The sequence below is a fragment of the Mastigoproctus giganteus genome, chromosome 10 (assembly GCF_048544385.1).
Source record: "Mastigoproctus giganteus isolate SK-2022 chromosome 10, ASM4854438v1, whole genome shotgun sequence".
Classification (NCBI taxonomy): Eukaryota; Metazoa; Arthropoda; class Arachnida; order Uropygi; family Thelyphonidae; genus Mastigoproctus; species Mastigoproctus giganteus.
The window spans coordinates 79,260,889-79,275,278 of record NC_143584.1 but is presented as its reverse complement, the minus strand read 5'-3'; the positions used below and the strand labels follow the sequence as shown (position 1 = coordinate 79,275,278).

At 33.7% G+C, this 14,390-nt stretch overlaps 1 protein-coding gene across 1 annotated transcript; it reads right to left on the bottom strand.

Moving 5' to 3' along the window:
* Positions 1-2,027: 2,027 nt before the first annotated feature.
* Clp (Cleavage and polyadenylation specificity factor subunit 4) lies at positions 2,028-11,990 on the bottom strand. The gene is made up of 2 exons (XM_090383348.1): positions 11,058-11,990; positions 2,028-2,135 (listed from the first exon to the last, which is right to left on the bottom strand). Exons 1-2 carry the CDS (start codon positions 11,897-11,899, stop codon positions 2,108-2,110), a joined length of 870 nt encoding a protein of 289 aa, XP_090239474.1. The 5' UTR covers positions 11,900-11,990; the 3' UTR covers positions 2,028-2,107.
* Between the last annotated feature and the right edge of the window lie 2,400 nt (positions 11,991-14,390).

The window sequence follows — 14,390 nt, the reverse complement described above, 5'->3', positions numbered from 1 at the left end:
ACCGCCTTTCTACCAAGAATGTAGGGAGAAACTGCGGTAGCGGGAAACCAGTTTGTCCAGTAAGTTTCCCAAAGTTCTCATGTTGGCTTTCTTTACTTTCGCCGAATAAAGTTTCTAGTGGGTTTGTAATACTTCTAATACATATGACCATGCTTCTGAGAGAAACTTGGGCAAAATCCAAAAGGTTAGTACACTAGTATAATTATCACTGTAAAGAAGCCTGCAATGTGAGGACCCATTGCACAGCCCAAAGGGAAGACCAGAAAATAATTTGAAACTGTTATGAAACCCCTTTTAGAATTTTGTGAAGCGAAAATAAAAAAAAAAAAAAAAAAAAAACACGAGGATGCACTTCTACATGAGCACACTGTCAAATGGAAGTCGAAGTCCAACTACCGTAGATCACTGAACATGTCAACAAATGCAATTACCTACTATTTTCACTTGACAACCTGGATGAATTGCAAATATAATTAAATCCTCTTGTGTTTATTTCAGTGGCAAGCCACACATTTCGTCAGTGTAATTGTAATCAATCATTATATATGGCAATGGGGATTTGAAGAACAAAAAACATGAACTGTGATGTTTCTGAAAGTTCAAAAGTAAATGTCTGTTATAGCATAATGTGTAGAGGATTATTCCTGAGCCATTTTTGTTTTTTTTTGTAGAAAGCTCTAAGTAGATCAGTTTATTTGGACACGTTAAGAGTCTAATGCCCTTAAACTGAATACCACCCCCAATCCTTGACAATTCAGCAGTCACCTTATCTTCTGATTGCCACCATGCAACTTTGAAACAGATTGATCCCACAATCACTTGTCAAAATAGCAATTTTTTTACTATGAAGTTACAACTCACCTGTCTAGAAACCAAGTGGTGTACTGAGCTCACATTACCAAGAGGTGTGCTAAACTGGGTAAAAAAAAAAACCCTTACAGGTTATGCTTTTTAAACATTAAACTATACATGTATATCTTCCTACCTATAACTACAGGCATACAAAGCTGACCCAATAACTGGATAATGTTTCATAGTTGTTCGTTTTAGAACTGTCATACCAAATTGAAAGAAAATATGCTAGGAATAAATTCAAAGTACAATTATATGAGGAATAACATATGAATATTACATGCTGCATATTCTCCATTTTTTTTAATTTCATAACATAATTATATAATTTTAATATATATTCCATTTTAAGTGAAATATACATTTAAAAAAATTATGTAATTATATTTAACTATTGTTTTTCTTTGCACAAATTCTGAAAATTGTTAAAAAACATCTTATTCCACTCATAATATAAAGAGATTTCAATGCAACACAGAAGCTCAAAAAGTAAAACTAAATGAATTTTTGCTATTTCTTACTACAAGATAATTCATATTTATTGTTTCACATGCCACTGAATATTTTATTAGTTATCATAATGTGAATAAAAATAATACTTACCTATACCAGCCAATTAAAGATTTAAAAATATCAACTTAAAAGCAAATTATTACTTACCTGTTTCCATTATTGAAAAGTATAGCAATTTTATTATCTGTTGATCTGCACACAATCATATTAAAACAAGTATTTGATTACAGAACCACTCACATAGTACAGTTTGTTTTAATGGCTATAGGCTTGGATATAACAACATACTATCCAGTTGTCTGTGTGGTGTAGTTTCTTTTAGAAAACATTCTGTAGAATGCACTTCAAAGAACAGGGTTCTGAACAGTATTGTGTTATGCTGAATTTGTCATTTTTTATGAGTAACTTACAATCTTTATCTTCAGAAAAAAATCCATCCAAATCACAAAAGAAACATGCAAATATGAGGTTACATCCATTCTTTTTCTTTTTTTTTTTTTGGTAAATATTTTGTGTGTTTAATACAAGTGATAAATATAGAGGCCTACAAATTTTTGAGCAAATAAAATGGTATATATACATGCATGCATGACTACACATTCATAGTATACCATACACAAATTCAAATCAGTCAGTTATTTGCCTGTATACAATTATCCCTAATAAACATTAAAGTTGTAAAGCCCCCAATGTTCTTTATTATATCATAATACATGTATCATAGATGATAATTTACAAAGGTTCAGGTCTGGACATGAACTGGTGGGTAACTGCAATACATAAAAACATAAATAAACATTAATAATGGAAAGATGAACAAATTATTATCAAATATGGATGTCATATGAAATGAAATAAATAGCAAGTTTTTCCTGTGATTTAAAATGAATATTTCAATATGCTAGCATCAATAATTATTTTTACACTAATAATATCAATTATCAGAAATATGGGATATTCATAATGAAATAAACTGCCTTCTGATTAAATTATCTTGCATTTTTCAACAATTCTTTATTTCTAAAGCAATACAGAATAAGACTGCTTGCAGTTTGACTTGATTATGACAGAAATTGTAGACTTGTAGCACAAAATGAGTAGCCTAAATCATGTCAAATGCATGCTTATCCAATCTGTACTACCTTAACAAAGAATAAAATGTAATTTTTTTTTCAATATAATTTAATTAAACTTTTATGTAAATCTGAAATTTACATTAATATAAATATAAAATTAATATAAAATTAATTTTTTTAAAATAATTATACTTTGTTTTTTACAAATTTAATCATATATTTTTTTTTAAATTTAATTCAGCAGCAGACTTGCTGTCAAGCCTACCTCAACATAACAAATTAAATTTATATATTACAATACTCACACCTATTAGCATTTAAGGAATGTGAATTTTAATATGCTTCCAACAAATATTCAATTTTCATCTGCATCAGTAATTTTTTTTTTTTTTATATACTTATATATACTTCTTATACTTTTTAATGATATACACTTCGAATATCATTTATAAATGCCACAAATAAATCACCTGCATCTCATCTTGATCACTTTCCAGCAAAAGTGATCAAGATGAGATTGAAAAAGCTTACTATTAATGCCTCTCATTTTCTTTAGAATAGGTGTTTTGGAATCCAACTATGACCATTCAATCGCTTGCATGTTGCCTCCTGTAACTGGATCCACAATTTTCTTGATGGTTCACCGTAAAATTGCGGTAACCCGTGACATTTAGACTGCTATACACAGGCCATTCATTGGAATGAATCACTGAACCAGATTCACATTCCCATTTAATGATGGGAATCAAGGTGCCTCTGTCATGCCGTTGCACATAAAAATATCGACAGTCTTGCTTGAAACCAAAAACCCAAAGCCCATCAATTCTTGGTCCATAGTGCCTGTTGTTTTGTACTACTGCATACTTTTGTACTACTACCTTCAGAGAGAGGAGCTTAGTCACCATTTAGCATGCTCTGTTCCAACCATCTTACCTCATGCATTGTGAGAAATAGTGGCTCCACACACTTCTCTGCAGATGTTATACCAGTCAGTTATAGTGTGCTATGTCCGTGGCTATTTCGAGTACTAAAAAGAACACCAGTTCTAAAATTTCGCACAAACTCAGACTGCAGTGTAATTTGTTGTTCATGTCTGTTTAATGGAAGAATGCATTGCCTTTCCAGACAGAACATGAAGTTTGGCACACTTTTACACGGACAACAAAGTATAGACCTATATTCTCCACCTCTGTTGTGTTTTCTTTTTTTCTTGCACAATGCTACCACATTGATGACAAGGCTATAAGTTTTGGGGTATGTCCAGAAGATGGTGTTCACACTGAAATGCATTGCAGTGCCTTCTGTCAAGGTGACACTTCAGAAATGTTTCAACAGCACTGCATAGGGTAAAATTTTTAGACTTCTATTCTCGAACTTCAGGTTTCTTATTTTTAACTGAAGGTAGACCACACATTATAGTGTAAATGTCGTATCAAAAATCATTCAGCACATAATTTTTCAGTTTTTATCATAATACTGCACTACATAAAATTAGAGTAGCTAATATTTAGTCTTTATTAAAAATCAATTAGCACATAATTTTGTGTTTTTATCACATTCATATTTTTCATATTTATTCATATATCATATTTTTAGCATCCACTATCTGGTAGATGCGGTAGACCACACGTTATAGTAGCACCAATTTTAGTTATTATTTCCTTAAATATATCAAAGGAAATCAATGTTTTTTGTTCTTCTCTAACTTGTCTTTGTTAAACCAATGTTTCTAGTTAATCACACAACTTAAATTGACCGAATCCAGATATTTGTTTTCAGACAAAAAAAACAATAAATAAATCAAAAATAATAAAATTTGCCGAACAATACCATAAATTAATCTTCCTGCATTAAGATGTACAATCTAATATTAAAACATCAAAAGTAGCATACAACACATACAAAGTATCTAATTAAGAGTTTCTACAAATGGTTACATTCCAAACAGGAATGTAACAATTTGTAGAAACAAATTTATCCCAAAGATTAAATAAAAACAAAGAAAAAAAATTAAATTCCTAAAAAGTTATGATAACAAATGATCTAAATGTCCAAAATACCACATCTTAAAAAATATTTTAGACGTAAATCCAAATCGAAGGTGTATTCAAGTAATTATGCCCTTAATCAAGAAAGAAATCTTAAATGCACACAGGCTTGATTTATTTAAAAGCATATAAATCATTAACATAATGGAATTTACATAAAATTGTAATTAATAATGGACTTTTACCCTAAATTTGCTTGGTACTTTCCCTTAATTTTAGGTTCATTATTTTAAATTCTTTATAAATCATTATGATTATGCATTTTGAAACATTTTATATATACTCTGCGACTGTAACTAAATATCTAGTGATATAACTAAACAAAATAACCTGCTCTACATACAAAATGAACAAATAAATTTGCAATAAAAGCAATATTTCATAAATACTCAGTATCACTAATTCATTCTTAATGTATGCTAAAAAAAGACATTGCAATCATTTGGTCATCCAGCAAACTTTTGGAAAATGTGAGCAAATTGAAGCTAGAAAACTATTTAGAAGAATAAAAAAATGTTGAAAAAAGAGAGAGAAAACAAATGCAAAATACTAGCTCACAAGTTACTAGCACCCAAATTTTAATTTTCTTGGTACTGACATTGTGAAGAAAAGTTTGTTTCTGACAGTTAATTTTACTGAAAAAATGAAGATATCTTGTTAATAAAATAGATAAAGAATATCATACCACAAATTCGAGGTTTTTTTCTCAATTCTTTGAAAAACAGCATTAAACACTATTTTATCTGAGTGAATGCCTACTCACCTCATTTGCATGTATACATAAACATGGAATCTTTTGAAAGCTATTAAATGTAAGGAGTGGTGGCTAAGCAGATTTAAAATTAAATACAAACACCAATGACAAATGTGAGCAACCAGTAGAAACTGAAAAAGATCTTTAAAAATGAGTGGAAGATAACAAATATTATTATTTTTTTTAATTAAAAAAAAACTCAATTCAACAATAAAAGCAGACTAGTAGCGAGTACTGTATACATAGAGGCAAAAAATTACACACACAGCTGGACGTTGATTTTCGTTAAACTGGCAGATAGTGCTTCCCCACATTTACTAAACATAAATATTTATTTTATATTGGTTAAAATATTTTAATAATATAGAAAATGCTTACAAGTTAGTGTAAATGCATCAGATCTCTTTGCAGCTAACTACTAAATAGTTATAAAATTGGCATCATTATGTATATCTCATATTATGAATACCTTCACAAACTGTCACTGTCATTTGGTTTTTAGGAGCATTAACAACTAAGGCCATATTGCTCCAGGAATAATGCGGTGGTCATTCCCTCACCTTTCCGCATCCTCCGTATTTGGTGGTCACGGGTTCGAACCCCGGTCTAATCAAGAAGTATGTGCTACACACTGCTGCTCCTGCCCACCTGGCTATGGAGGCACTTTACCTTCACAAAGAGTTGCCATGATATTGCACTACCTCGAATAACTCTTCATAGGAGAAGACTATTATTACTTATTCTCAGCGGATGCCACCACCCAGACAGCACCGTTTTGGAGCTGATTGGCTTCTTTTTGGTGGGTGTGCAGGCACCCTGGTGTTGCAATGATGGCAAGGTAGTTGAAGTATAACTACACAATATGAGAGATGCCTGATGGTGTGTAGTAATTTGAATTACATCGCATTTTAGGGCAAAAGCCTCAAGTTGCATAATGAGTTAACATGCTTACTAGTTAGTGCAAATGCATCATATAGAAAATTTAATTACCAGCTAATAAGAAGGCAAAATTTCCTTTTGTTTAGCAATACATGTTAAAACTAAACTGCAAAGTATTTTTATTTTTTTAAAACCAACGCTATAACTATTTTTTTGAAATACTATACCATAAGTCATGTATACAGCTTCTGCTGATTTTATTATATAAATTGATTTATAACACAGGGCCTGGATCATCTCTAGGCCCTTTGCCACCACTAGACAAGGAATGAAAATGCAACCTTTTTGCTTTATACACATTATGTGTATAAATTGCTTTATACACATAATGCAATCGCAAGGTGTCCTTACAATAAAGTATACAAATATCAAAATAGATTCTAAACGTTTAAAGGAAACAGGTCACAGTAATTATTTACAAAGGTTTTCTTAAGAATATTCTGCCACTGAGAAGGACATTTAGTGAAGTTCATGCAACATTTCTCCAATCAAAAACAATACATCTTTTGATTGTTGCAACTGCTAGCCTTCTGACTTACGTTGCTGAGTGGCAGAAAAGAAATAGAGGGGCAGGGTTTTCATGTGCAACTTTTATCCTGGTGACTGATGCCTCTATTTATAAAACCTATTCTAGAAATTAATTTAAAATTTTGTTTTAATATTATTGACTTTATATAAAAAAGATTCACTATTTTCATGAATAACAGCAGATGTGACTGTTTTCATTCAGTTTATCTTCAAAATTACATAATTTGTTTAGGGCAATAGCCTCAGGTTACGAAGAAGTTATCTAACGTATAGGTTTGTGCTATAGCATCATATTTATACATAGCCAACTACTAAGTACAGTAGTTACAAAATTGGCATCATTTAAGTATATCTTATATTGTGAATGCCTTCACAATGAGTTGCCGTGGTATTGCACTACCTCGAATAAGTAATGCTTCTCTAATAGAGAAGACTACTGTTACTTATTCCCAGCAGATACCACCACCCAGGTGGCACCGTTTCAGAGCTTGTTAGCTCTTCATCAGTGGGTGGGCAGGCAGGTACCCTGGTGTTGCAATGATGACAATCCAGTTGCGAAGTATAACTCCACAGTATGAGAGATCCCTGATGGTGTACAGTAATGGAAAATTACACAATTTGTTTAGGGAAATGGCCTCAGGTTACGAAGTTAACTAACACATAGGTTTGTGCTATAGCATCATGTTTATACGTAGCCAACTACTAAGTAGTTACAAAATTGACGTCACTTAAGTATATCTCATATTGTGAATGCCTTCATGAGTTGCCATGATATTGCAAACTATCTGGAATAAGTAGCACTTCTCTAATAGAGAAGACTACTGTTACTTACTCTTGGCAGATACCAGTGCAGTTATTGAGGAGGACTGGTAGTTGTTGGTGCATAGGCTTCTGTGGCCATAATGCACCTCCCAAGGTTTTTGCAGTACTTTGATCCAAGCCCAAGGCGGGAATCGAACCCGCGACCTTTGGGTTGCCAGGCAGGAACTTTACCCACCTGGCTAGCCCGGTCGGCCAGTGCAGTTATACTTTGCAACTGGATTGTCATCATTGCAACGCCAAGGGTACCTGCCCACCCACAGATGAAGAGCAAATAAGTCTGAAACAGTGTCATCTGGGTGGTGGTATCTGCTGAGAATAAGTAACAGTAGTCTTCTCTATTAGAGAAGCGTTACTCATCCGAGCTATCGCATTACCATTGCAACTTGTTGTGAAGGCATTCACAATATGAGATATACTTAAATGATGCCAATTTTGTAACTACTAAGTAGTTGGCTACGTATAAACATGACGCTATAGCACAAACCTATTCGTTAATCTTCAAAATTACATATTTTAGGTATGGCAATTAATTGTGGCCTCCATATACTGTAGTGTGTTTATATACAGGGTGGCCGGGCTAAAGGTATCCAAAAATACATACATATATCTCAGCTCTATACGGTGTATTAAAATAATTTTTTTGTTATTATACAGAGTAACTCACCAAGTTTTTATGAAGGTTGATAAAAGTTCAATGTGGGCACCTTTTGCAGCTTGGCAGATGTCAAAATGATAATCGAGCTCTTGCCAAGTGTTTTCCAGCATCTGAGGCATTATTAGAGCAACTACTTCAATGATATGCCCAAATCCCAAACTGTTCTCTGGTACACAGTCTTTAATAAAGCCCCATGCAAAAAAGTCCAATGGAGTCATATCCAGAGATCTATGCAGCCAGGCAGTTGGGCTTCCTTGTCCGATCCAACATCCAGGAAGCGTCTTGTTCAAAGTGGTAACATCTCGATGGAAGTGTGGTGGAGCACCATCTTGCTGAATCCTTAAACCTGGGGGGAATCTGTGGAACAGCAAAGATCTGCAGCATGTTGAGTAAAGTGTGTCCCATCACTGTGGGGTCTATGAAAAAAAAAATGGACTGATGATGCCATTTTTGTACACTCCTAACCAGGCAACAGCCATTCTTATGCCATTTTTGCGGATGCGTGACTACTGGTGGCGCACCTGCACTAGTGACCTTGACAGTGTGACGAAACAAATCTTGGAGAGATTTCCTATCAACTGTACTTTCATTTGAGAAAATATAATGAGTGGTTCTCGCATTATAAGCTGTCATTTTTGGATACCTCTAGCCCAGACACCCTGTACTTGAACTGTATTATATCAAGTCATCTACTGTACTTTAAAAATGGCTAAAACATAAATTGAAATGCTACTCAATACTGATCAAGGAAAAAGGTAATACTTAAAAACTGAAGATAAGTATTGTAATCATATACCAGTCTGGTAACAAAATAAACTAAAGAAATCAATTTTTGACATAAAAAAGTAATAATAAAATAAATAAGGAGTAAGTTTTTACAATTTGCTTATGAACAAATAGATTATCTGGACTGGACATGACCCTATTAGTTTAGATAATCAACATCCGAATGTGTGTGTGTGTGTGTGTATATATATTATTTAATAAGCAACTGCAGTAGTAGTAGTAGTAATTTGAACATAACATTTGAAATTTCAGCTGTACTTTTTGTTAAATAAATTTCTTTGTTAAACATTTATGCATTAACTATAGAATTCTAATGATTTCTACATACATAATGCTACAGAAATTATCAATGGCAAGCAGGTTCACATAAAACATTACATGCCTCTTTTAAAATGATTTTATTTCAAACAATGTAATTAATACTGCTTCTTCATTTGAGTGATACATCTAAATCACAGTAAACCTTGGAATCCCTTCCCTACCAGAATTGTTTAAAAAAAAAAAAAAAAAAGCTAAGAAAACCCTAACAAAATTTAATAAGTATATATTATGTTAATTTTTCTTTTATTTAAATAATAAAGAACGTACTATTTAAAGAAAACAAGAATGTGCATTACATCCCAAGTGGAATTTCTGATGTACACGGCAAAAGCAGAAAAAGTTTGTTTAATTTAGTTTTTATAGCCTGCTCAGACACTAATTTATTCAATGGTGTTTTTAACAAAATCCTCAAGAGAGAAGGTATGGCACTATATAATAGTAACTGCAATGTATTCAAAAAGAAAACAATCAAATTAACAAAGATCTGGCTAGATCTTTGTTAATTTGATTAATTTGATTATTTAAATGTTAATTTGATTATTTAAACAGAGACCCATGAAAATACTTGCATTAAAAAAAAGTACTCCCATTCACATTAACACCTGACAAAGAGCAATTATACTCAAAAATGGAAAAATATATGGTACAGTTACTTCAATATTGTGCAAAGAATACTGAATTATGGTAGTAATGAACTACTACACATGTTGAAAATTTAAATAAAAGAAATGTGCCTCAAAAAGAATTTATATGAACTTAAAAAAAAAAAAACCCTGTAAATATGAAATTTTATCATCAAAAGAAAAAATACATGCCACTAAGTGGAATTCTTAAGCACTAAGTTTTATAATTAAGAAATAAGAGAATGGGTTGGGGCAGATTATCAAAGCTAGTTTCTTCAAAACAATTTAAATTTTGTAACATTAATCTCATTTTATCTATTCATTGCAATGTTTACATGCATTTGAGTTCTTTAAAAAATAAAATGTCCATCTCCTAACAGCATAAATCAACTGAGCAGTTTGCAAAATGGAAAATTAGCAGATTTAAAATTCCAATAAATAAATTTCAATTATGCTTCCTTTGTAACCGAAATAACTTTCAGTAATATTAAAATATTCAACTACATGGCTACCGATCTCTGTTTCAAAAGCCTTAATACAATTAGTTTGCACTTAATATAATAATCAACTATAAACACAATTTCCATATTTCAGAATGCATGAAAATTTCTTCACTATACAGTTTAGCATTACTGACCACTTTTAAATTCAAATGTGCTCTAATTAAATATAATAAAAATTTAGCCGTATTTTTCATTACTATGCCAACCAGTAAGTCAGCTGTAATAAAAGAATTTGTTCTATCTTCTCCACTAAAATCCACAAAAAGAAAACAAGATGCACACTATTTTCCACACCAAATGTTTTAAAAATACATTAATTGAGAGGGGGGGGGGCAAGCCTAACTTTTCAAACTAAACAAAACTTCTAAATTTAAATAAGGTACTATTATACTTGTAAATTATAAATGCAAAAAAAGTTAAGCATCCTTTCTCACAAATAAAATCAATATGTTTAATATTATAAGATTCCTATGTGAGTAATTATGAAAACCTAACAATGATGCTGGTGATGATGATAATGACCATTTTGATGACCACTTGTCTTTCTCTGCAAGAAAGGCAAACTTTATTCATAAAAATATTAATTTTTGAAATTTTTAAGTTAATGTAGTGTTTGCCAAATTAAAATTATCCTTACTGTGGAACAAGAGGTGGTGGATTTGAATGAAGTGCACTGCTAAGAAATGCTAAATGTCCTTTTGGACATTTATTTGCATAATGCCCCTTTTCTCCGCATTTGTAGCAGGTGACCTGTTCCAACGGACGGAACCCAGATTTCAAGTCCTGAATTGCCAACTGGTTAGCTTGTGCTTGAATATTATGGATTACTTGCAGTCGATTGTGATGTTGCTCATCTCGTAATTCTGCAGGCATCTTCTGGCACGCTGCTGCCTTATGGCCAGGTTCGCCACAGTAATGGCAGACTATTGTAGCTTTTTTAGCTTGCTGGTTTGGATCCTGAATAGGCAAATCAAATTTAGGGTGCATAAATTTACAATCAGGACCATCCAAACAAAATCCACATACATAATTAACACAGATAACCCGTCTTGTATGTCGATGTCTACAATTTGGTCCATGTCTGCAAAATCCTCTATCATACCACGGGCAGTCCTTAATTTTAGCCTCTGGATCAATGTGTAAAAATGGACATTCCTTGTTACTGCAAGCATTAAAACGGGAATAAAAGTAGCATTCGGGCATCTTAGTCATATCGTACTCGTGAAGAAACTCACACTGATCGCCTTTCTTGCACAGGCCTCTCAACCAATGCTTACACACTACTGTTCGATCACCTTTAACATGACGAAAAGGACAAGCTGCACCTTTACTACACATTCCTTGTAAGAAAAACTCGCAAATCGCGGCTCCAGATTTGTCCATGCCGGGGAAAGGTAAAGGAAGAGCGCCAAGCTGCTGCTCTAACGAATACTCAATGTCAAATTTCATATCTTCGGCGTTTGCCACTATCTCCTCCATTTCGAGCACGTGTTTATATGTATAGGTATATATAAATACAGACTAGGAAGAACAAACACACAAAAATGCTTACTGCGAGTCCCTTGACATTTGAGGCATTATATAAAACTAACAATGAGGAACACTACAACCACCAGATAACGCAAAACACGAACCCTAACTGTAGAATACGCGGATTGAAGCCAGTTGTAGAAGATGAATGCCACCTGGTGCCGTAAAAATGTTAATATTTTATGAAAATAACTTCTGCAATAAGTCAGTTTTTAATGAAAAGACACTTTCTTAAGATTTAAAAACACAGAACTCCACCTGATATAATTTGTTATTAGATTATTTATCTAATAACAAATTAGATAAAAGTAGAAGGGAATCACTAAGAAAGAAAAAAATGATGATATACAGCTCAGCCCATACTCACCAAATAGGCACATCAGCAACTTTGGCCATATTGCTCTGTATATAATATGTCTGTAAATTACTTGTGTTCTGTGGTCGATTTACTGTTCACCAGACGTTGTGAAAAAGACCCATCAAAATTCCTCACATCATTAGTCCTCTGGTCTTTTTCATCTGGTGCGCAGAGGATGGTGATTACACTAGCTATGCTTCCCACAACAGTTTTCTTATAATATAGTGCCCCTGCTTCTATAGCAATTCAGTCCCCTGCTATCTCCCAAGGACTATGATTCTTAAATTAGTGGAAAATGAAAAATAAACCTGTGGTAATTATGCAGTAAGTTATGAAGTTCTCTGAGCAGTGCAGACAGGCTCAAAGCCCAGCTTATGGTGTTTTGTAAATAATATATAGGAACTTTGCTAGCAGAGATAAGAAGGTAATTGTCCCTTTGTACAAGGCCATGGTTAGGCTGCATATTCAATACTGTATACAGGTCTAGAGGCCTCATTATAGGAAGGATCTAGCTCTGCCAGAATCAAATTGGCAACGGTAACAAAAGGATGCTCTTACCAATGAAGGCTATAATTCTGCAAATTCAGCGTATGGAGACTAGGCACCTGCAAAGAGAACTTATTGATGTGTTTAAAGCCTTGAATGGATTGAGTAATCTCAATGATGATGATGGCATTATTCCTCTTGCTGAGACTACAAACATGAGGGGAAAAAATTCAAATTGAGGAAAGATAGATAGATGTGCAGAAGTTTGCCTTCAGCCAGCAGGTGGTTGATTGTTGGAACAAACTTCCATTTGTTGTTGTTCGGGTAGTTTGAATAAATTCAAGAAAAAACTAAATAAATTTTAATGGTGATGGACGGTAGTAGCGGGTATTTTATTTTATTTTATTTATTATTTTTTTTATTTATTAGTTGATGCTCTATAAGCTTGCACATTGAATCCTTTGCCACTAGAAAATACTAATACTATTTGTTTTTGTCGTTGTATTAGGCTTTTAGGAGTTGTCATATAGTAGGGTTTTAAGAACATATGACTAAAGCCATATTACTCTGTGCATACTGTCTGTCAATTGCGTGTATTTTGCACTTGATTTTCTGTTTGCTGGACGAAAAATCCGAGTTTCGGGGGGGGGGGGAGAACCATGCTACGCTCGCCTGAAGCCACTAATTCAGCCACGTAGTGAAAAAAAAAAGGCGCATACAAATTCCTCCCATCATCGACGGGACTCGAACTCAGGTGGGGGAGACAGTGGTTCTGCCAACTGTGCTACTCGCGAGGGCCACTAGTTGGGGATAAGCAGTGGTGAGCTATAGTGGGCTCGCATGGACTCGTGAGAGCCCATTGTTATCATTATTATTATTTTTTTTTTTTTTAACATTTTCGAGCTCATTGTTGAGACGATCATTTATTTTACAAATGAAATCCTGAATGCAATTATTGAGTATCCGAAGCCGTAACTACGGTGGGACGAGCGGGGAACCATCCTTAGCATTCGATCGGTTATGTATTTTAAAATAGCTTCATTTTTGATTTAATTACAGTCAGACCTCTGTTCAACGAACTTCTTTATAGCGAATTTTTTGATTGCCCTTGGTAATTACATTTAAAATAGTTTCCGTTGAACGAAGAAAATTTCCATGTAACGAACGCATTAGGAGAGACAACTGTGTATGCACCGTTCTCACCTTTGGCCTTTAGGCAATTTAGGTAATTAGAAAGCGCGAAAGTGATTACCGTGTCACAATGTTAGTGGTGTCCCTAAAACCTGCAGCCATATGCCGAAAAATCGTGCTCGTCAATCTGCTTTCCATAGTACTCTCAGGATTAAGCAGATTCCCGACACGGATTATAGCCTCGGGTCAAGCTGTGTTGTGGTTCCCCTTTACTCCGACAAATGGGCGTATGTTTTTTCGGAGAAGTTGTTGTTGTTATTTGGTTTTTAGGAGCATTAGCAACTAAGGTCATATTGTTCCGGGATATGCGGTGGTCATTCCTGACCTTTCCGCATTCTCCGTATTTGGTGGTGACGGGCTCGAACCCCGGTCTAATCAAGAAACGTGTGCTACGCGCTGCTGCTC